Below are 21,442 nucleotides of genomic sequence, written 5' to 3'. Positions count from 1 at the left end.
TAGTGAAAGCTAGCTAAGAAGGTAGCATCACAGAGAGGGATCCAAACTAAATTGATGAGAGTGAAGCAGAATCAAGTCTCCATTCTGGAGCTGGGAGAATGGAAATCTCAGCTTCATTTAATTAATTTTCTAATCTTGAATGGTAATAATAAATCTTGAACAAGGTCAGATGTTCTTTCACCATTTTGGGGGGAGGGGGTCTGTGTCAAAATCTTCTCAAGTTGACTAGTATTTCACTTTTTCCCACTCTACGATGGGATTCAGTGGTCCAAAAATAAAGCTGAGGAGGTTCCCGCTTCCGGACTGAATCCACCAGTGGCGTAAAGCCAGAGAGAGACAGTCAGGCTCCCACCAGAGACGTCCTGGTCCTGTTGTAATTGCTTCGGGTAGCAAAGCATCGTGCTATTTAGCTTCCATTACCTCCTGGGTTGGATATGGCTTTTTAAGAGCTGTTTGTAATTGCCTTAAACTTTCCATTTTGGAAGATTAAAGCTAACAGTCGATTGCAATGTAATTCACCTCCAGTGCTACCAGTGGCTGAAAGAGAAAATCATCAGCGAGGAAGGCAGGAAGCAGCAGGGGAAGCTGAAGGACCTGTCGCCCATCGCCGAGCGCCTCGGGTGCACGCTGCCCCAGCTGGCTGTCGGTAGGTGACAGGGCGGGCGACGACTGTCACTGCTGTCACCAGCACTGGACCCAGCTCGTGTTCCCGTAGTGCGAAGGGAAATACTCTGCAATGCTGGCAGAAAGTTGGTGCCCTACGGGCTGGTGAGAGCAGAGTGCAGGCGAGATCCTATGCAGACCCCTACAGCCAGGGGAGCTCTGTAAGTGCTCCTGACATCTGTTAAGTATCAGGATGGTTAGGTGAATGTGGCACAGGCAAAGGTGTGTCGCCTTTCAAACAGGAGCAAGGATGGCTTTATCTTTGCCAGTATCTATAGATCTGTTTATTATTTAAAATGCTTAAGTGATTATTTGCTATCAGGGCTTATGGAACAAAATGCAAGAAGGAAAGACTGAAGGCGGACAAAGCAACAGCTCATTAGGAGAAGGCTAACCCAAACCCAGGGCACCAACGCGTTTCAAGGAACACAGTAAAAGAACAAAACACACTGTAGGATATTAAAATGCTGTGTATTGTTTTTGAGGTTACCCTCGGTCCGCTAGCCTCACGCAATAATAACATTCTTTTACAAAAAATTTAAGTGGTAGATTTAAAAATTACTTGAAATAAGATTGTTTCCAGCATCATCATCACCAGGCTTTGATTGACAAGAGGTCTAGTGTATCTTGGGCCATCCTCGGGGCTCCAGCCCTGACCTCCCTGTTTCTCCGAATGGTCCCTTCACGGGTGGAAGCCGGCAGTTACTCGGCTCTGTCAGACAGAAGCTCTGACAAGCATTAGGATCTGGAGTAATGCCATGTCGCAAAGCCTATGTTCCTGACCAACTTGTGACTTTATTCCCAGCATGGTGCCTGAGAAATGAAGGGGTGAGCTCCGTCCTTCTGGGATCTTCCAACCCAGAGCAGCTGATAGAGAACCTTGGAGCCATACAGGCAAGTGCAGGTGGTGGTGGCACCTCAGCCCAGTGGTGGGCTACTGTTCAGCTCCCTGTGCGGGTAACACCAGCATGCCTTGGTACCAGCACCCTACTTCTTTTAATATAGTTTTAATACTTTGTATCTTGTTTCAGGTGTCTTCCAGTTCTAGTTATGCACATTAATCACGCAAACCTATGGTGTATCCCCATGACTTGGCACCATTTGCAGTAGTTACAGCTGTATCCAGTAACAGAAGGGTGGCACCAGCAGGTTTAATGTACCTGAAAAAGCAACAGACCGAATTGCAGGGCATGTTGTGATATATTCTGTGCTAAGTCTTCTGTAGGGCACGTGTCACTTGCACCCACCTTAATTATTCTCTGTTGCTTTTCATAATAAGAGCTTCCCGTGGTGCTCTTGCCACCAGCTTGCTTTCCACTGCCGCTGGGCAACACCGTGCATGTGAAGTTTCAGAGTACTTCTGTGATTCTCTCACTGGGTAAAGATACTGCAGCCATTTTTCCTTTAAGGCAGAAAGGTATTAGATGGATGTTTAAAAACCCAGAGGAAATGTTGTTTGATAAAATTTAGATTTAGATTTGGAAAAACCTTTAATGGAAGCTTGATTAAACATCAGTTTTCTTCTACCCCCAGGTCCTTCCAAAGATGACATCCCATATTGTAAACGAAATAGATAATATTCTGGGAAATAAGCCCTACAGCAAGAAGGACTACAGATCATAATGCAATGCATGAATTACCTGGACTGCATGGTTTAAAAAGTGCTCTGTACAGAAGTACAGCCCCGAATTAATATCCGGTCATGAGAATCATTCAGCAGCTTGCTGCTTGGTGTCTACTGTCACTGGATCCTTTGAGATGTGTGCTGTTGCTACTAATCTGCAGTGAAATTTAAAAGCACAGTTATCTCTCTTCTAACCAAGAATGATCTTGTATTTTCTTAACTTCAACTGAATTCATTTTTTACTTTACTCTTAGCACCTCATGCTTGTGCTGTGGAAAACACTTGTAAAGCAAAAAATAATTTATAACCTTCAGGTACTTGGTAATTAAAGAAGGATGTACAGATCTATTTTTTCAATGAAGAAAAGCCAGACACAATTTAAGGTTTTAATAAAACCATATTTGGGAAATCTCAACTATAAAGTTTCTTCAGGTTAACAGATAGAAGGGGCAAGCTCAGATTTTCTGTTCTCTTTTTTATGCTGAATATAAGCTTTAGATTTTGTTTGTAGTTGAATAAAGGATGTAATACGGAGAATTAGTTAGAAATTAGATAGCTCAGCTCCTAACTATACAATTACTTCAGCTGTGGAGTGCTCGTAGGACATATTTCTGAGTACAAGACAGAAGAGCACAGGTAGAAAACCCAACCTCGCATGTCAGGTTAATAAAAACAACAGCTGTTTGCAAATTCTAATGTTAAGTTAACCTTAAACCATGAAAGCCATGATAAAATATTGGGTTTTGCATCTATAGAAACCTGCCTCTACTTCTGCCTGCTTGTAGACAGAGCTATTGCAAATTTCAATATTCATGAGCTTTTAAGGATATAGATACTTATAAATACATATATAATATATGGCTGCTGAAAAATACCAGAAAGAAAATCAGGTACGTAATTTGGTGGAAGGCTACATTTGCTTTAACTTGTTCTGGAATCGGGCATAAGTAAATGCATAGTATTTTTAAGACACATTTTAATCAGGTAGTTTTTTGTGAGCATTTCATCCCTCTACAGGAGTTGATAGTAAGCATTTATATATTGATTTGCCCATCTTAAGACCCGTGTCATAGTTCACCATGAGTTTGCTTTGTAAAACACATCTATGATTTCAGTAGCTGTTTCTCACTCGTATTGAATCGTGTACTTCGGGCACTATTTCCTAGGGGGGTACAACTATGTACAGTATTTGTAGGACCCTTGTATTCTAGTCCCCTTAAATCCAGGATATCTGCAGAGCGTGCACAGTGTTCACGAGCCATGTGAACAGATACTAATACTTGAGTTGTCTTCTCCTGTATTTAATCCCATGAGCTATGGTATGTGTAAATGAACTTAGCTACTGTATATCCAGAAATGCAGTCTGACTTCGACTTCTGCTTGGACACAATAAAAGCATTTTGTGCATCTAATTTTATACTTAAGAGACCTGTTACTAATGGTGAGACTGATTTTGAAACAGCAATGGTTTACGTTGAAAATGGGTGTGTATCATTCCACAGGGACACGCTAATCCTCAGCGCTACCTGGGCCAGGCAACAGACAATGACCTCGGGCCAGAGGAGCAGGTACAGCCGGGGAGCGAAGGGCTGGGCTGGCTGTGCGTCTCGGAGAAGGTACTTCTAGATGTTAAGTCTCTTGAGGCAGACATCAGGTGAATGTAACATTTTGGCCTGAAGTTAACAGAACGTGACCAACATGACCAACAGTACAATTTAATGTTCTCTCTCCCCCTTCTCACACTCATGGGAATCCAACAACGTATTAAAAATACATCAATTCCCAACGTTCTTTTTTTAAAAAAAATTGAAAATGAGATGGCATTTGCCCTTACTTAGAGCAAAAGCTTAAGTCAGCTTGCCTAATGCTCTGAGGGCAATGGGATGCCCAGCAGTAGCCCATCCTTAGGCTAACTTTTGGCATTATACCACAGAAAGTGGGTGGAACTTGCAGTGGGGATTGCAAGGGAAAAAACAAACACAACCCTCCAGAAAAACCTCAAAAACAAATCACCCGTGACAGCAAAACAGCAACATTCAAGTCCTGTTGCTTACAGAGCAGCCAACCTTGCCTCATGTTTGATTCTGACTGTTTACAGGTCTGTTAGAAATCTGTTTTACATATGCTAAACAGACTAAAATATATACAAATTATATCCTTTACAATAAGTGATAGGCCAAGGAAAGTAAAATTATGCAAGGCAGGCACCAGCAATATGGGAAGTCTCCTTTCAGTAGCAAATAAGGAGGCAGAAGCGATAAAAGAAAAATCTACTATTTTGAGGGAAAACCACGAAGTTTATCTGGAGTGTTGAATGACCAACCAGAAAAGTAATTTCAATGGCACCTCTAAAGTGCACCACAACTGCTGGAATTTTCATGATGTAAGCACATGAAGAGTACTATCTGTACTGGGAAGCAAAGTAGAAGTAACTCAAGCAGTGGAGAGTTGAGATTGAAGACCCCCATCCAACCCCCAATCCCAAAGGATGCTGAGTATTAATAGTCAGCAGGCACTGGGTCATTAGGTAATAGTTTTGTGAGACTGCCCTGGCTGCGTTTGTCAGAACTAGAGAAATCACAAACTCTGCATACTCTAAGGCAGGCCAGATACACTGTCTCCTGCACTCCAGAATCTTCATTTTTACTCTATTTTACATAAATACAAATCTCATTGAAGTTAAGATCAGCAAAGTCATTGTTACATTAAATCTGATTATAAGCTTTCTCTTTCTTCCCTGCTTAGGATTCCAAGTCTGTAATGGCAGTATCTGTAACTTTTACAATAGAATTCCATTAACAGTAGCAGAGTTTAGCATTTAACTTAAGAGCGGCTTCACCAATAGCATGAAAAAAAGGATTATCTGATAAACCCATCATAAAGAGCTAGCTAAAGCATTTTTATTAAGTTGTGCCAGGCAAACTGGCACTGTTTTATATTTATTTATGACTTTAGAGATGAAGGGGGGGGAGACGATGACGGGACCAGAAAGTAGCAAACCACTTCAGAAGTATTTTTTTAGGAAGTTTAAGATTTGTCCTGACTCCGAGTTACTTAAAAATGAGGAGTATTTCCAACACATACAGTATGTACACTAACTTGTAGAAGACTCCTCTCTCCTAGAGGCAGAAAGATTTGACAAACCTACACACACTGCTTGCCCATGAACATACCAGGGATTTTTAAAAATTAGGAATGGAAATACAAGGAATCAAATGACAAAAAAGCGCCTCCTTTTTATTAAAACTTTTCAAGTTACAATGATAAATGGTGGATTGTCACTTTTCATCACCAGTGAGTTTGGCTCTTGTAACAGTCACCAAACTTAGAGGGGAAGTCTGTTAGGGGGTTTAAGTGTAACTATTTGGCCTGCTGTGTAGCAGCCCACTACGCTGTACTTGCCTAGTAGTTTGTAGTACCATCACACCTACGTGGTGCTTTGGAAAGGTTACGTTTGGTAACTGCTCACACGCTGTTTCCTTGCTAGGTAAGTAAAAAAAATCATCAATTCTGTTATTGAATAATGTGTAAAGATCCCAAGAGTAAATATAATTCCTTTTGGATTCAAACCCTCCCCCCATACCCTCAAGCAGTCACATTATAAACAAAAAATGTATTCCTATTCCACCCTTAAGCTTTTGTATGATAGTTGAACCCTCTCACAGAAATGAACTGCTGTGGGGTTTTATCTACTTGGAACCTGTAGATAGCAGAGCAATCAGTCCAGATGAAGCACTTATAGAAAGAATGTAGTTTCTGTAGGGAAAAGGTTAAGGACATATACTTGTGAAGCACCACTTCTTTTGCATAGAACACTTAGTACAAGTTTTATGAAAAACAAGCAATTGAAATGGTCTTTGTCTACGAGTTTTGAAATTGCAACATCATCACTTGAAATACAGCTTACAATCAAGGCTGTTAGCAGGACGCTGACATTGTACTTCACCTCAAAATTAAGACACGCCTAAAGTTTACCCTGTTCTCTTAAAAAAGTGTTTATAAATATGCTTAAATACAGAAGATCTTTAATTAACATACGTGGCCCTGACTGGCAGTACTTATTTGCTTAAGTAACAATTTTGCTTGTGAGGTTACTGAAACTAAACAATCCTGTGGCGTAAGAGCACCTGACAATTAACCACTGCTGCAGCATCCTGTAAGAACACAAGCCACCTCCTCATTCCACAATTACAATTGTTAACAGCAAAGCCCTGAGAGTTTCTGTGTATCGTCCAACCAGTATCTTTAAAGCAAGATGTTAAACATTTAGATGACGGGGACTTTTTTCTTTTTGACACCTCTATTTTTACGTTACAGTGTTTCTAAGCTGTGATACTACAACAAACTGCAGGCACCAACAGAGTAATCTCATAACCCACATGAGAAGCATAGCTACTATTGACAACAAATAGGAGTAAGACTCCAGTTGTTTCAAGCATGACATAAAGGATACACAGTGGGGTTGAAGTTCTTCAGCACAAAAAATGAAGCAATGATGACCAAGACCAGAAAGAGAGTATTGTTGTAGAAGATGGAAAAAGTCGTTGCTTCATAGTCTGCAACTTCATTTTTCTTCCACAGAATTCTAGGAAGAAGTTGAGACGTTATTTCAAACTTATTTAAATCCATGCATATCCTGGCACAGACACCACTGTGAAGCGATTAACACCCAGGGTGTACTAAACCACATACGGCTGCTCTTGTTATAGCTAGGTTCTAAAAGATGGAGCGCAGCAAGAACTACCAGTCAACTCATTACTTAAAGGCAAACCCCTGCATATACTCCGCACCTGTACACTTAAATGGCTTACGCTTGTTTTCCTACCAGGCACATCAAACCTAGCCCTTCATAAGTAACACTTCTTGTGAGCCTGTATCTGTTAACGTGCCACCTGCATGCCTTGCTATTAGAAATTAGAAAGGAAGATAAGGCTTTTTGCTCCAAAGACCTGACAGGTCATTACCTCATGCCTTGTACAGCCCTAATGAGCATCTAATACTAAGTGCTTCCCAATACACTCATCAGGTATAGCCTGGATATTAGTATGACCTATTTAGTTGGAAATCTGCACACTGACATGTGCCAGTGAGGGGTAACAAGTACAACCAGTGATTGCCAGTGTGGCCCAGCAGTATATGGAAATGCTATTCTGAAGGAGCCTGCGTGCCACTACGCAAAATACATCACAGTGGCCCATCCTTAAGAAAAGGAGCTTTTCTGATTTCTGAAGACAGCCATGATGCTTACTACTCAGAGGAGTTATCAGAAGGCCTGTATACAGTAAGTTGTGTTGTTTTGCTTTGTGGCTCGAGGACTGAGAGGCTGCCTTATAGGACCTATTGATAAAGGTTTCAATGTCCGAGACCTTTCATTGATCACTCGCCTCAAAAAGGCTTTATGGATGAACAAAGAACTGACAGTATGTCAGGCGGGCTGGAACTAGATCATCTTTAAGGTCCCTTGCAACCCAAATCATTCTGTGATTCTACTTACCAGAATGCAGAAAAAAACCCAATGGCAAAGCAACAGTCCCCAACACCCTACCTAGAGCCTTAAAGACACCAGGCAGTATTATAAGAAGGGAGAGAATGAAGAGAACAGAGAGGATTACCTTTCATCCTTCTCCTTACGAGACATCTTCCTATTGTCTGCCTCAGACAACTTGCGAGTAACTTCTTTGGAAACAGCATCTTCTCTTTTCTGTGCTACTCTGTAAGAAACACCATTTACATTAGAGTTGAAAAATTAAAAGAAATCCCAACCCTGGGGTTATAGGAAGCTGTAGTTACAGAGAAGAACAAAAATTAAGCAAGACACTGAACAGTTTTTCTGAATTGAAGGGACAATAAGAAATAATTAAATTACTAAAAGTATTAGTCAACTACAGTTTGTGGCAATACCTGCTGAGAATGAAGGCATTTTTGTTATTTCGTTGTACTCTTAGCTGACAAGACTAGTCTATTTCACAATTACAAGAGAGGTAAAGGAAACCAATTAGGGGACACTTCTGTATAAAATAGATTTTGTAGTAACATTTCAGACATTCATAAAAAATGTTGGAAATGCTGGTTTTGATGAATTATTTAATAATAATTTCTACTTCAAAGAGCCACCAAACTTACTTGTGTTTGAGAACAAACTTGACATTCTTATATGCAAAAGCTACTAGGTAGGTACTGATGAGGGTCATTACGCTATACAGGACTGCGGACTGAACCAGATCCATATGCCATATCCTCCAGTAAAGCCCTTAAAGAAAGAAAGAAAAAAAAAAGACATTTTGAGCAGTTTCGCTCTCAAAGAAAAGCGCCCCCACAGGAGTCCTACGGAGTTTATGAGCGCTGTAATTCAGCACTGGTTCTGCCAGACCGAAACCAGTTCCTGCAAAATCACTTGGAGGGCTCCTCGAACTGCCTTAAAAACCACTTTCGAACACAGATACCTGCTTTGCTTGTGGCCGAGGGGCCCAGGCTCGGTGAGAAGCCGCCGCCCGCCCGCCGGGCTCACCGGCGCTGACACGTCAGTGCTCCTCAGCGGCTCGCCCCCCCCACAGGGCGCCGCACGGCCCGTGCCCGCTGCCCCGGGCTGGCACGACGCAGCCTGCCGGGCCGCGTTCGGCACGGCACGCTGGCAGCCAGGACACCCCGCCAGTCGGCCCAAACGGGCAAGGTGAGCCCCAGCAGCCCGGGGACCACCACCCGCAGCCGGTAGCGGGCCAGGAGCCCGAAGCGGGCCGCGGGCAGTCCCCGCTCCCCTCAGAGCCGGCCGCTTCCCCCGCCCCGGGGCATGCCGCTCGCCCCCCGCACCGCCGGGGCCCCCACACCAGGGCCTGCCGCCCGCCCCGCCGGGACCCCCGCCGCTCACAGATGGGGATGGCGGACACGATGAAGGCGTTGCCGAAGAAGAGCGCGGAGGACTTGGCGGAGAGGTTGCGGCTGAAGTCCTGGAGGAGCAAGTCTTCCTCCGACTGCTGCCGCCCGCCAGGGCCGCCCTTGGGAGCCATAGCGGGACGCGGGCCCTGCCACGGTCAGCGGGACGCGACTGCTTCCGGGTCAGGCCGCCAGCGGGGCGGGGGCGGGCCCGGCCCGGCCAGTAGCACTTCCGGGGCGCGGGGCTTTTCCGTTACGGCCGTTAGTGCCCCGCCAGCTGTGGGCGCTGCCCCTTGTTGGTGGGACTCGGTCCCGCCGGCTCCTCGGGCGCCTCGATGCGGAGCCCGCCTGCTGCCCCGGGGGCTGCCCCGGGGGGCCGGCGGGCGCTGAGGGGCGCGGGTCCCGGTGGCTGAGGCAAGTGAGTACCCGTGGGGGCGCCGGGCTGCCGGCGGTGCCTGGACCCGTGTCGGTTTGGCCTGGGGCGTGGAGCGGACCCACTGTAGGCCCTCGGCGGTGGCCCCCTCACGGTTTTCTTCGGGAGATTCCTCAACTCGAGCCGGCCGGCCCCGCTGCTGGCGCGGCTCTGGCTCCCTGCCCGCGCCTCTGGCAGCCCTTGGGAGCGCGGCCTGCCTCCCCGCCGCACACGCACCGGCTCGGGAAGCCGTGGGGAGCGGTCCGCACAGCTTTGCTAACGGCCCACCTGCGGTTTGTCTTACTGGCATGTGGGAGCCCCCAGAAATTTCGGGGGTCAGCTAGTGTCTGGCTGGAAATTGCGGAGGGCTTGCGGCGTGATACAGCTTCAGTGGGCTGGCCCCCGTGGCCTGGGGTGCCTGCAGCGCCCCTTGTTTCCTGGGACAGCGCTTTTCCCCTTAGCATTTATAACATTGTTGAGGAAACTTCATTTAACAAAGCGTGTATCTTTTCAACTTTTCATTAAAGTCATTCTTCCCACTTGTTTTCCCCCGGTTAGTAATATTCTTTGCTTGCGAGAGAAGGTAGGTCATGCAATGAGGAGATACTAGCTGGAAATGAAATTAAATTTATACAATCAGAAATCATAATTCATTGGGATAGTTTCAGAAAACATTTAAGTGCTGTAGGACTCTGCCTTTGGACCTTGTAATAAATTTCCAAAGACCAAACTGAGAGTGAATTTACGTGATTCACAGTGTGCTAGCAGAGCAATGCCACTAATGTCTCCTTATCTACAGGCAGCTATGGGAGTCACCCTTCTGCTAGCGAGACCTTCCTTCGTGGCTTGGAAATACCTCTCCAGCAGGGTTTCCCAAGCTGGGGTAGCTGACACGCCAGCCCATCAGATGAGGCACAGTAGCTGAGTACCAGCAGAAGCAGCCATGCCCGTGCGCAGAAGGCGGGGGGCAGCTCTCCAGATGCCACAGCCGGGGACCCCGGCCTTGCCCCCTCATCGACCCCCAGCTCCTCATCACACGGGCGGTGGTACTGGCCCGTGGTCCCGGTCAGGCGTTTACCCTGCGCCTGGTGTCGTCACACAGGTGGTCAGGAGTAATGCCACAGGTCATGTACCTGTGCGAGCATTCAGTTGCGGGGAAGCCTGTGTCCTATGGGATTTGTAATCAGCAGGTGATGTGTCCCCTGCAGCTAACCAGTATATATGGCTGTCCTCTGCCTAGATACTAACTTTAGGCATTGTCCTTCGTAGATGCTTTTAATGCTTTTCAGCAGTTGGTGATGACTCCCACACCTAACTGGATTATATTATCAAGCTGTTTATTCTCAATTTCTAAATATTTTGTGTGACTGTCTTAAAGTAGAAAAATTCTGGGTTTTTGTAATAAGGAATTCTGCCTTTTTTAATGTAATATCATTTTCTCTGCGGAAATCATTGAGATCATCAGCAATGTTTTAGTGGATTGCTGTCTTTAAGCACCTAAAGATGCTTGTGTGTATTTCACTGAACTTGCAAGCATGCCTGACTTTCACTGATTTCTTCTTTTTTGACAAGCATCTGCTACATGAAACACATGGATACCTCTTCCTTTTAACGTCTTTGTTCCTTATGCCCTGCATCTCTGGGTTATATTAACCTGTTCTGAAATGGCTTCAGCAGTTTATGGCTTCCAGTGGCAGGAAATGCTATTTGCCTGTTAGTTGGCATTCTGAAATCTGTGCTGAGGTTGGTACTCCAACAAGAGTGGAGATCAGTCTTGGTTCCTTTGTAAAACACGTTAAAACTAAATGCGTAGTAGGTAACCGCTATTCGATTAGTGTTATCAATCGTAAGAATTTTCTTACTAAAGAACATTGTTAGAGTTGTGTGAAGTAGTTGGAAACCGTGGGAAAGATTAAGATTGTTTCAAGATTCAGATGCAATCATGACTCTGTTCTTTTATAGCTTTCTTCCCTCTGCTTATCTGGATAAAATTTGTTGTGTGTTGTGCAATGTAATTAACTTTTTGGTCTTGGTTTGGATTTACATGAGAAGGATGGTATCATTCTGGAACAAAATCTGCCTGGTGACCATCTGTCTGTCCATTAAGATGAAGTATGACATTGCTTTTGGCAGTGGAATGATGAAAGATTTTCTTGAAAAAACAATGAGCACTTTGCTTTTTTAAAAATCCTGGCACTGGCAAACTGTAGCTTTAAGCAGAACACTGCATACAACGAAACTGTCACTGAAGCTTCATACTCACTTTAAGTATATCATAGTTGGTTGGGCCACCAATTTCTGTCAAAACAATTCAGGTTTTTGTTTAAATGCCTAAATCTGCATTGTGCTGACTGTCTTGTCTGAATCCTCATTCAGAAGCTGTTGGGAACATATGGCATCAAAACCAGAGGAACAATGGCTCTGTGAATCAAAAGCAAAAGTTCTCCCAATAGAAAAGTTAATGCTGTTATCTTTGTAATTCGTGAAGTATGGTTCTTACCAAATTTCTTTCTAAAACACAGCAGCAGTGATAAATATTCTGGAAATACATTTCCCAGCAGGATTTGTTTTGTCTGTTTTATTGTTGCCACATATCTATGTAAAGCATAGACTCCAAAACACATCTGTGTCAGATTGCAAAGTAGAATCTCCAAGGCAGGTGATTAACAGTAAATAAGCCTGCTCTTTAGCAAAGTTTTATTTGTCATCTTCTGTGCTAATATGAATTTTAATGTCCCAAGGGATAAGAATGGTTTTCATTAATATGACTGTCTTAAACAAAAAGAAAACAAAAACCTAATGAGTCTATAACTTATTACTAGGGTTTTTTCAGTTCGTTAATTTGTGCCTTCTCTTCCTTTAGGTGCTGAAATGCTAAAAGAATCCTTAATGTGCAGAAGTGGAAATTCCTGGCAGACAGCACAGACAGGGAGCAACTTCAGGTGGGTCAAGAACAGAACCAGAAAGCTGTTGTGGTGGCTCTTTCTGTCACCGTAACAGTGCCAGGAATAGGTGCCCTAGGACCGAAGAGCTGTGACTCTTTGTAGCTCCGGTAGCAAAGAGCAACACAGTGATACAGAGGTGTTCTGACCAGATAATGGTTCCTTTTCTCCTCTGTGTCTCTAGCAGGTCGGTGCACAAGTACCTGGAGTGTAAGTGGTGCCTGGACTGCGTGTGGGGTGGGAGGAGCTGGGCATTCCTAAGGTGGATGCCAGAGGTTATGTAGCTATGCTTGTGTAGCCAGCAGTCTTGAACATCTTGATTATTATTGGTCATTTGTTAGTAACTTTCTGAACACCTGTTTATTTCTCTCTCCATCTTTTTATTTATGCATTCCATCAAATCAATATATTAATTAATCTTGTGTAGCAGTTCTTTCAAACGGCATCTAGTGCATTTCTTCATGTTGCGTGAAGTGACCTTTTTGTCAGACTGTGATTACACTTGCCCAGCTATGCCTGCCTAGACCCTTGGGAACACAGACTGTTTCTGTGAGTAAGGCTTCTCAACTGTATTGAATATTCTGTATCGCTTTGAGCTGCAGTTCTTTCTTGGCGTAGCTCTGCTGAAAAGATTACGAGCTCTTACAGCTTGATGGTTTATACAGTCCTTCTAACCTAGTTCAAAGGCTCTTGATAACAGGTTTTTAGCTTGCAAAACCGGTGGAAAAAACTCCCCTGAGATTAATACATAGACCAGACCAAATAGGACCAGTATTAATATTAGGACATCCCAGTATTACTTATGGCTAAGTGAATTGCTGTGTCGTTAGTTACTGTGGTAGCTGGCATCTTGTTTAATAGAAGAATTCTTAAAACCCCTCAGACAGAAATGTGGTTTTTTTCTGAATAGCGATCATTATCACATTCCAACAGTAACAGTTGTATCAAAATGAAATAACTGACTGGCAAGAATCCTTTGAGTCCCACAGAAAATAATATTTGTGATTAAAATACATGTCACCTCGGTGGTGATTATAGCTGATCTCTGTGTTGTTTTACAATTCATGTTCATAAAAGTAATGTAGAACATTGTGTGCTGTGTGGAATTACAGTGCACACCCTTAATACCTCTATAACAAAACAAATGTTCTCAACATGGACTTTGATATACCCTCTCTGTTCTTTGCTTTTATAACATTAGTTTGTCAGAGTAAATCTTCACAGATGCATTTAGGAGATACCTGATATTTTAAAATTGTTTATTTCAACCAGTTATAGAAAGTAAGGCAGCAATGAGTCCAGCTCTCTTTCAGAAAAGGGGTTTCATTTCTTTGATGTTGTCTCCAGATGCTTGCACATGTTTTTTCAGTAGTACCAGTGATGTATATTCTGTTATACTTGGAGTGTGTATGTTTTCCTCTTTTTAAGTTAGTCTAAAAAGGACATTGTGCCTTCGGCCTTGTGTCAGTGTTTACCCTGGATTTGGTGTTTTACTATGGAGTTGAAGCAGCTGTGCAGTCTCTTGCATCTTTTTCAGTTTATTATCTACATGCTAGTGCTACATGGGTTTTAGTTTAAATTGTATCGCTGCCAGAGGAATGATCCCACTCATATGAAAATACCTTTTATTTTCTGTATGCAACTACATTGTGAACCTACATCCAAAGCTAAAGTATAAACTTGGCTGACCTTGCAGGCATTAATTTTCCTGCCTACTTACCAACCATTTGTTTTTTGTTTGCTTCTCTAAAAGGGCGTTTGTTAAGCACTGAAACGGCATCTATTATTTGCTTTTGGTAATCATTTCACTGCCAAGTCCTCTGGGGGTGATTGCTTCATTTTGCCCTTATTTAACTGTTCTAGCTGAACCATTTCACTTCACATATGTGGAAGACTTCTGTCTACTCTGTTGTTTTAACTTAAGTCATTCGCTGAAATTGAGGAGATTTCGTAGTATTGTAGATACAGCCTAAAAAGTTTGTGACTAAGACTTAATCTTGCAGCTGTCTATTGGAATTCTTGGGGCAAATTGTGTATTCTCCTCATTCTGGACAGATTTCTTTCTATGTCTCCTCTTACATGCACACACGCCTCCTCCACAGCACTTGTTAGTTAGGAAATAAATTCCATAGTCTTGAAAACTGCTGGGTTTTCACATTCACTTCTAAATCTAAATTCGAACTAGCTTTCTCGACGGTATTCGTTCCACAGTCAGTGGACTAAACTGTCCAAGAATTAGGTTACAGTGGAGCTTTTGCTCTGCTCTGGTTAAGGTTGAAAACCCCCTCTTTGTTCCAAACTGAACTCTTATAATACTCTGAAATCCCTGTGTTTACTTGGATGTATTGAAATTTACCATGCAGTAAGGGATTAGTGTTCTGAGTTTTGGATCAGCTGATTGGGGATTGTTGAAATACAAAAGAAAAACCTTCTTTGAATAAACATGCATGACACTCATAAACTGAGCAGCTTCTGCTATCTTTGTGTGAACAAGGTAGATGAGAAGCTTTCCACTTCTTCTGTGTGCTGTGCTTACTTTGAAGCATTCTGTGGTGTCTGAGGTTTAAAACTGGAGGCATTATCTGGCTATATTATTTTTCAGCCAAATCAGTTCCTCGTGTGGTTTAGAATGTAGCCCCAGAAAGAACACAGCTGGAGAGGCAATCTGGGTGCTGGTAAGGAGTGGCACTGTCTTGAACCAGTGTTGTTTCCAGATGCAGTTTTGAGAGGATAGCTTACTTACCTGGGTGTGAATTTGGGAAGAATCTGTGATTCTGTAAGGGAGGGGAATGTCTGAGTTCCCTTTTCCTAACACAGAGAAGGGTAAATTAGTTAAAATAGTCACTGAGGTGAACAAAGTAGAGTACATCATCCAGTGCTGTAGCTTCATGAGCTGTTCTCTTGCCTTCTGAGAACATTGCATTGAAATAATGGATTGCTGTGCTCATCTTTAATTTCTAAAAGCTAGAAACTGCTGGTTTCTGTGACGCTTGCTGTATCTGAAGGGAAGTCAGTGTAGCATATGTGACCCATTTTTGGTGTCTTGAAATGGTCTCATCTGCTCCAGTTTCCTCCTTTAGCATTTTAAAAGTTTTGGTTGATAGATTCTTCTGCGTGTAGACCAAATGAATGAAATAATGTCTATTAATAGATTCTCAGGGGGCTGGCTTGCTCAGCGTTTATCCCAGATAGAGCATGGAACTGCACTTTTGAAAAGCAATATCAAATGCAGTATTTGGAAAATAACTAAACTCTACAGGTAAGAGTGACCCTAATATCCAAGATTCGGGGCGTCTGCTTCTCAAACTTCACTGTCTGGTTCCCGTGTTGGTTTGAGATCTGCAGGCATATCCTGCAGATAATACAAATAAAAGCTTCTGAAAGCAGGAAGTAGAAAATGATGGTATTTTATTTCATCCTGTTGTGTATCTTTCACTTTTTTATTCTGGTCAAGCATAAAATACCCTGGTTTGAGTCCTCTGGAGGTTTGTGCGGGCTGATGCTGTACATGCATGCTTTCCAGACGTGATCCAAGGATGGCAGCCAAACTGTTTCTTGTGTGGGTGCCACTGAGGAGCTGCAACTTTCATCTGCTTAGGAGGACTCTTCTAGCTACCCAGCTCTGGGCATGCCACCTAACATGCAGGCACTGTTAAGTTTTCTTACAGGTCGCACTGGCCTTTTATGATGTGGTGGAGAAATACATGGTGAAGGTAAGCCTGGGAGCTGTGTCGTTAATGCTTCTGCACAAGGGCTGCACTACAGGATGCTGAGGAAGTTGAATGAATGACCCTTTAATATAAGCAGACCTACCCCACTGCGTTTTGTGTGTGTGGAAGATGGTAGGCAGTAGGATGGCAAAATGAGCTAAGGGTGTGACTTGAGGCAGTGAAGCCCTGGCGCAGGACCCAGGTTTGTTGCTGGCTGTGTAGTGAAGTTTGGAATCTGTTTAGTTGCTGCCTGTGATTACATATCTAGGCACAAAGGGTGCCAGGCAATCAGAAACAGTCGTTAAATGCGGAATAGTCAGCTTGTGTCTCTTTAACAGCATGCAGATTACAAACAGTTCATATGTAGTCCCCACACTAGGGATATATCAGGTGATCTGCACTGGGATTATGCTGGTCCAGTTCAGCAGTCTGAATTGCTGCTAGTGGGAGGAAGTCAGCCAGATGGGATTTCTGAGTCTGAAATGTGTCATTCTGGCACCCACCCATCCGCTACTGCTCTATCCTTAGGCTGTGTAGGAGGATCTCATGGTGGTTGGTGTCACTTTCCACCTGTGAGTTATCTCTGGGGTTTCCCATTCCTGCAGCTGTAAATTGGGTAAGTGTCTTCTGGATCTTAGCCATAGGGAAATTTTAGCCTATAAAGTGTAGTCAGAAGAGTTGGCCATCCATGTGCTGATGGTTCCTAAGATGCTAATACCTAAAGTGAGAAGGCTGAACTAGAAACTGAGGTGTCATGTGGCGAATGTTTGGAAGAGTGAATAAAAGGGGGTATTTCTGACTACTTCATCTTCTGAATGGTTATTTGTAATCATATGTAAAACAGACTAGCCTTGCACATCGCAAACGTTTGAATTTATCATGGTAATACTCACATCACCAAAGTACATAGGAGTTGTATCCAGCCAGCTTTAGAACTTTAGGTCATGGCTGAGCTTGGGTATAGTTAGCAATAAGTCTGGAGATGATAAGAAATCTGATCAATACTGATACTAGGATTCAGTAAGAATCTGGCTGGGTGTAGCAGTGCTAGGACTGAGCAGGGCATCACTTCTTAGCTGGGACAGAAAGCTCTTGCAGGTTATCTGTCGCAAGGTAGCAAGGTCCAGGTATGTGCAAGCATGCTCTGCGGCAGCAGCGTTGGATCCAGGGAGCCTGGTGTGGAGCTGGACCTACTGAGGAGGAGGAGGACAGGAGCCCGGTTAACTAAGGACAGACACTCGGGTGTCTGCAGTGGTCTAGTTCTTCTCCAGGTTGGATCTGCCAAGTTTAATGTGAAGTCCAGGGAAAGCAGTTCAAAATTTCTGTGGCACAGCTGTACAGAACTGCTCTTAGCTGCATGCCTGTGGTCATCTTGAGAATAGTGCAGATTTGAGCTAGCTCTGGATAGAATTGATTCAGGCTCATTTATTTTGTTCTGTATTGGTATAGATGGGAGTGTAATCCATCCACAGAAATTAGCTTTGTGTTTTCTAGCCAGCCAATCATGACTAGACTCAGCCTGGACCTATATGTTAGAGGGAATTCTTCCAAGTTACACTTTTTTCCTAATTTAAAAAACCTTAGGAAATGTCAAATAAACAAAAATCTTCATGAACAGAATTAATATAGAAAGGCAGTATCCTGTGCCCTTCTGGAATGCTGAATTCAGCAACACACAGATTGCTGAATTCTAGAAATAAAGCATTTGTAGTGTACTCCCACACAATAATTCCTCCATAAAGAAATAATCTTTCCAAGGCATGTTTGCATTCTAAAACATAGAGCAGAGCATCTCTCCAACTTGTAGTGACTTAAAGCTGTTTCAGACAAAGAACATCTGCTGAATGTAGCAATCATTTGGCTGTTTTCTGCATGGTACTGTCTAACGCTGTGGTTTTACTTATGTGTTCTGCAGACTGTATCCATCCAGCTGCTCACAATATCCACAGCAGGGAGGCTTTGGGAGCCAACACTGAGCCAAACTGTATGCCATGCGGTACTGAGGGAAGACATGCAGGATTTTAAAGCAATGTGTGTGTCTCTTCTAGTTGGTTGCTTACATATGTGTTAGGCAAAATGAAGGACTCGGCCCATATTTTTGCAGATGGTGTTGTATTATTACTCAGAGTTAGACCTTCACTGTGTTGCTGCAGCTGATCTGGATGCACGTGATGTGTTTGTGAATAATTTTCATTATTGTTGCCATTTTCAGGAGGCATGATTAAGTTTGAGGATTTGAACATTAACAGTATTTCCTGAGCTTCAGATTTTGTTTTGTCATCTCCTGCATCTTAGAAGAAAAATGGTGAATTTAAGTGTTAATTTCTTCCTTTCATTTATTTTGTTTTTAATTTAGGATGTGAATGCTGCTGTTCTCCTTCATGCTGTTGGTGTCATGCAGAGCTTGGGAGAAAGGGCAGTCAGGTTTATAATACCACTCCCTTTTATATTGTAAGGATTGACCTTTTCAAGGGATGTCTACAGAGATCTTCATTCACACCTTCAACTTTTTAAAGGTGTTGCAGGTCTTTGTAGAATCAGAGTCTCACTGAGTAATGAAAGGTCTAATGAAGTTTGCTATGATGAGCAGCTCTTAGCTGTTTTTTCAGATATGAAATACTACAGTACTGTTACCTTCTAGGTGTCCTTTTGTAATTTGTTGGAATTTTTGATTGTAGAGTGGACATTATTTGCATGTAGATAGCAAACTACCTGTTTGTTAGATAGAACTAACCGTTAATTTTAGAACTGTTTAAATTCTGGTTGGCCAACAGCGTTATAAAGGAAGATTCCCGTTCTGTTTAGTTTAAATAAGAGTCAACCTAAAGGAGAAGGAGCAAAGCACTGCCATCCACACATTACTGCTTACCTTGTGGCAGGATCCATGTGTTCCACAATAATCAGCGTTTTAGAATTAACCTTCAAAAAAAATCTCAAAAGTTACATGGTATTATATGAATCAGTTTATATTGCTCGTGATAGTTTAAGGATGCATGGCAAGTGTCGGTTTGGCCTTAACTAAAGCTACGTGGTTTATGCTGGTTTCACAGAGACTTCCACAAGAGGGTGCGCCAGTTCAACAAAAGCCCATATAAACCAAACGAGCAAGTCCCCACTGCGGGAATATCTTCTTTTATGTGTTGACTCATGTATCTAAATCAACTTCAAAACTGGATGGATGCTTTTAATCCGTTTAATGTCACAGAGCGTCTCTCCAGTCTGTAACAGATACATGAATGGATGTGTGATACTTTGTGGGTGAGCCAGTCTGGAAGTTTAATTTTGAGCAAGAGTTCAAAAATCTGTTTTCAGAAATCCCGCTCGCACTGACAAAAGGCTATCTTCAGACTGCAGTCACAAGATGGTATTTAGATGCTTGGGGTTTTTTTAGTATACTGAAATGTGTTACTTGTTCCTAATTCATGCCTGATGCCCTGCAAATGCTCATTACATGCAACTTAAGAAGGAAGTTTTGGGATTTTATTTTTTTATTTTTGATTTTGAAGCATCATTAACTTTCCCCTCAGACTGGTGCAGCACTGGATAGTACAGCTGCAGAAGAAAACTCCATCGAGAAAGATGACTTCTTGAGGCAGCTGACTTGAGTATGACTGATACAACTTTTTTCTGTTTCTATTTTGTGATAAAATTATTTCTTGTTTCATAAGATAAATGGGAACTCTTGGTAATGCTTCAGGTTAAGTTGTATAATGTTGCTGTACCAATATGCTAAAGGCATTAAAGTGTTCTGCTGCATGTGTAGGTCAAAGTTCTAGGTCCATTCCTCTAAGACTGCAGTACTAGGACAGTAAGATACCTCTGCAGAAATGATTAACGCATTTTCCAGGAAAAGGGCCAGCTTTAGAATTGTGCATTCCCTGTCCAATTACATGAATCATAAATCACTTAGAGATAAGATTATTTGATAGTCAGCAAAATAACTAGAAGCGTGGTGATACTCATATGTGTAATATATGATTATCTTTTTTCTGAGAAATGTTTTCTCCAAACTTTCAGGTGTCTTAAATAAGAAAAACAGAATGGTGTGCTTTGAAAACTTGTAATTACTAGTACAAGATGTTAAAAGAATGTGAGTTTGAGACCAAAGAAATTATTTTTTGTTACAGCTAGCTGCAAATGTAAAAGTTGGGCCTGGATTCAAAAAGTTTCATTTACTAATATTGATGAATTGGATACAGTTTTGAGATTAATTGTCCCTAGTTTTGTTACTTTTCTTTTGAGCAGTGTAAAAGAGAAGAATATGAGATTTTACTAAAAAATCACCACCACACAGTGTGTCATTTAACTAGCAAGAAGATTTTTATTTTAAAGACTATAGCCACTTTCTTCCATTTACACCAGTTCTAGATTATCATGTGTAAGCAAATGAGGGTGTGTTTGGTTTTTTTAACTTGTGGATAGTACCAGAAGAATAATCCGTGTTTATATTTTTCTTAAAAACTGTGGGTTTAGGTCATTGCTGTCCTCCAAAGAGCCAAATGCATCTGCCAGTCAGATAGCGCAATACTGCTTAGCTACTTATGATTCCTGGCTGTATCTGATAGCAATAGGGCACAGCAAGGAATAGTAATTACTATAGTTAATTACTGATCGTACCACTCTGAATACAATGGCATTTTCAGAAGCAATTCATTCTGACAATGTGTGGAAGTCAGCCATTTTTAAAAATATAGGTACACAGCACAGATGCCCTCTTCTGTGCCCCACAAAAAAACAGGGTCCCAGCTGCTTTTCTAGGCTATGGCATGAGGCATTTACCACTCTTCAGAGGTCCTTTTTCTGACCTGAAGTTATATGTACCAGCCTGGCCAAAGTGTGGTCAATGTTGAGCATTTCCAGTGGAGGGAGACTAATTAATAGCAAATTTCAGATCGACATGTTTGGACCTTCAAATTTCTGCCCTCCTAATCTTCAGGGCAGCCCAAAGTGAGATGTAGCCCACTAGCTGTCAGTCCAGCAAAGGCTGCCCTAGTGCAGGTGTAGAATAAACCTTTGCTGCTCTTCTCTCTCTTCACTAGTGAAAACTGTCTTGCATTATTTCACCTTTGTATAAACACAGCAAGTGTTTTTTTCAATTCTAAAAAAAACCCCAAAAACCCAACTGAAATTATCAGTCTTAGTATTAAGAGGGAGGATAGAAATATGCACAGGAAATAAATTTAAATATTTAATTATACAACTTGTAAGAGAAAAACAAAAT

General features: G+C 42.5%; 3 protein-coding genes across 12 annotated transcripts in view; 2 read left to right on the top strand and 1 right to left on the bottom strand.

Moving 5' to 3' along the window:
- Positions 1–2,702, top strand: part of KCNAB1 (potassium voltage-gated channel subfamily A regulatory beta subunit 1) — a 72,527-nt gene extending 69,825 nt beyond the window's left edge. For 4 of the 7 annotated variants that reach the window (XM_027777848.2, XM_055816798.1, XM_055816799.1 and 1 more), the window contains exons 12-13: positions 526–646; positions 1,469–1,803. In XM_027777848.2, coding sequence (XP_027633649.2) covers positions 526–646; positions 1,469–1,668 — 321 coding nt within the window. In that variant the 3' untranslated portion in view covers positions 1,669–1,803. Of the gene's footprint in view, positions 1–525; positions 647–1,468; positions 1,804–2,196 lie in introns of those variants that run through there. The other 3 variants (XM_005228887.4, XM_005228888.4, XM_005228889.4) reach the window with 1 other exon arrangement.
- Positions 2,703–5,498: 2,796 nt separating this feature from the next.
- On the bottom strand, positions 5,499–9,398 carry SSR3 (signal sequence receptor subunit 3). Its single transcript, XM_055816801.1, has 5 exons — positions 9,153–9,398; positions 8,411–8,537; positions 7,900–7,998; positions 6,741–6,872; positions 5,499–6,043 (listed from the first exon to the last, which is right to left on the bottom strand). The coding sequence occupies exons 1-5, from the start codon at positions 9,289–9,291 to the stop codon at positions 5,977–5,979; spliced, it is 564 nt and encodes a 187-aa protein (XP_055672776.1). The 5' UTR covers positions 9,292–9,398; the 3' UTR covers positions 5,499–5,976.
- Positions 9,399–9,422: 24 nt separating this feature from the next.
- TIPARP (TCDD inducible poly(ADP-ribose) polymerase) overlaps positions 9,423–21,442 on the top strand; it is a 40,719-nt gene continuing 28,699 nt past the window's right edge. Inside the window, exons 1-3 of one of the 4 annotated variants that reach the window (XM_055816796.1) lie at positions 9,424–9,575; positions 12,433–12,511; positions 19,749–19,826. The gene's annotated coding sequence lies outside the window, so the exon portion shown is untranslated. Of the gene's footprint in view, positions 9,576–12,432; positions 12,512–18,433; positions 18,527–19,748; positions 19,827–21,442 lie in introns of those variants that run through there. The other 3 variants (XM_055816797.1, XM_055816793.1, XM_027777891.1) reach the window with 3 other exon arrangements.

This window comes from Falco peregrinus, chromosome 12 (assembly GCF_023634155.1).
Source record: "Falco peregrinus isolate bFalPer1 chromosome 12, bFalPer1.pri, whole genome shotgun sequence".
Classification (NCBI taxonomy): domain Eukaryota; kingdom Metazoa; phylum Chordata; class Aves; order Falconiformes; family Falconidae; genus Falco; species Falco peregrinus.
This window is presented reverse-complemented; position numbering and strand designations above follow the sequence as displayed.

Bases quoted from the DNA above. Each gene is read 5' to 3' on its own strand.
- SSR3 (XM_055816801.1), bottom strand. From the start codon at position 9,291: ATGGCTCCCAAGGGCGGCCCTGGCGGGCGGCAGCAGTCGGAGGAAGAC. The intron at 7,999-8,410 runs GTAAGTTTGGTG...TGTTTCTTACAG, and splicing joins AAGTTTGTTCTCAAACACAA to AGTAGCACAGAAAAGAGAAG. The intron at 6,873-7,899 runs GTAATCCTCTCT...ACTTCTTCCTAG, and splicing joins CGTAAGGAGAAGGATGAAAG to AATTCTGTGGAAGAAAAATG.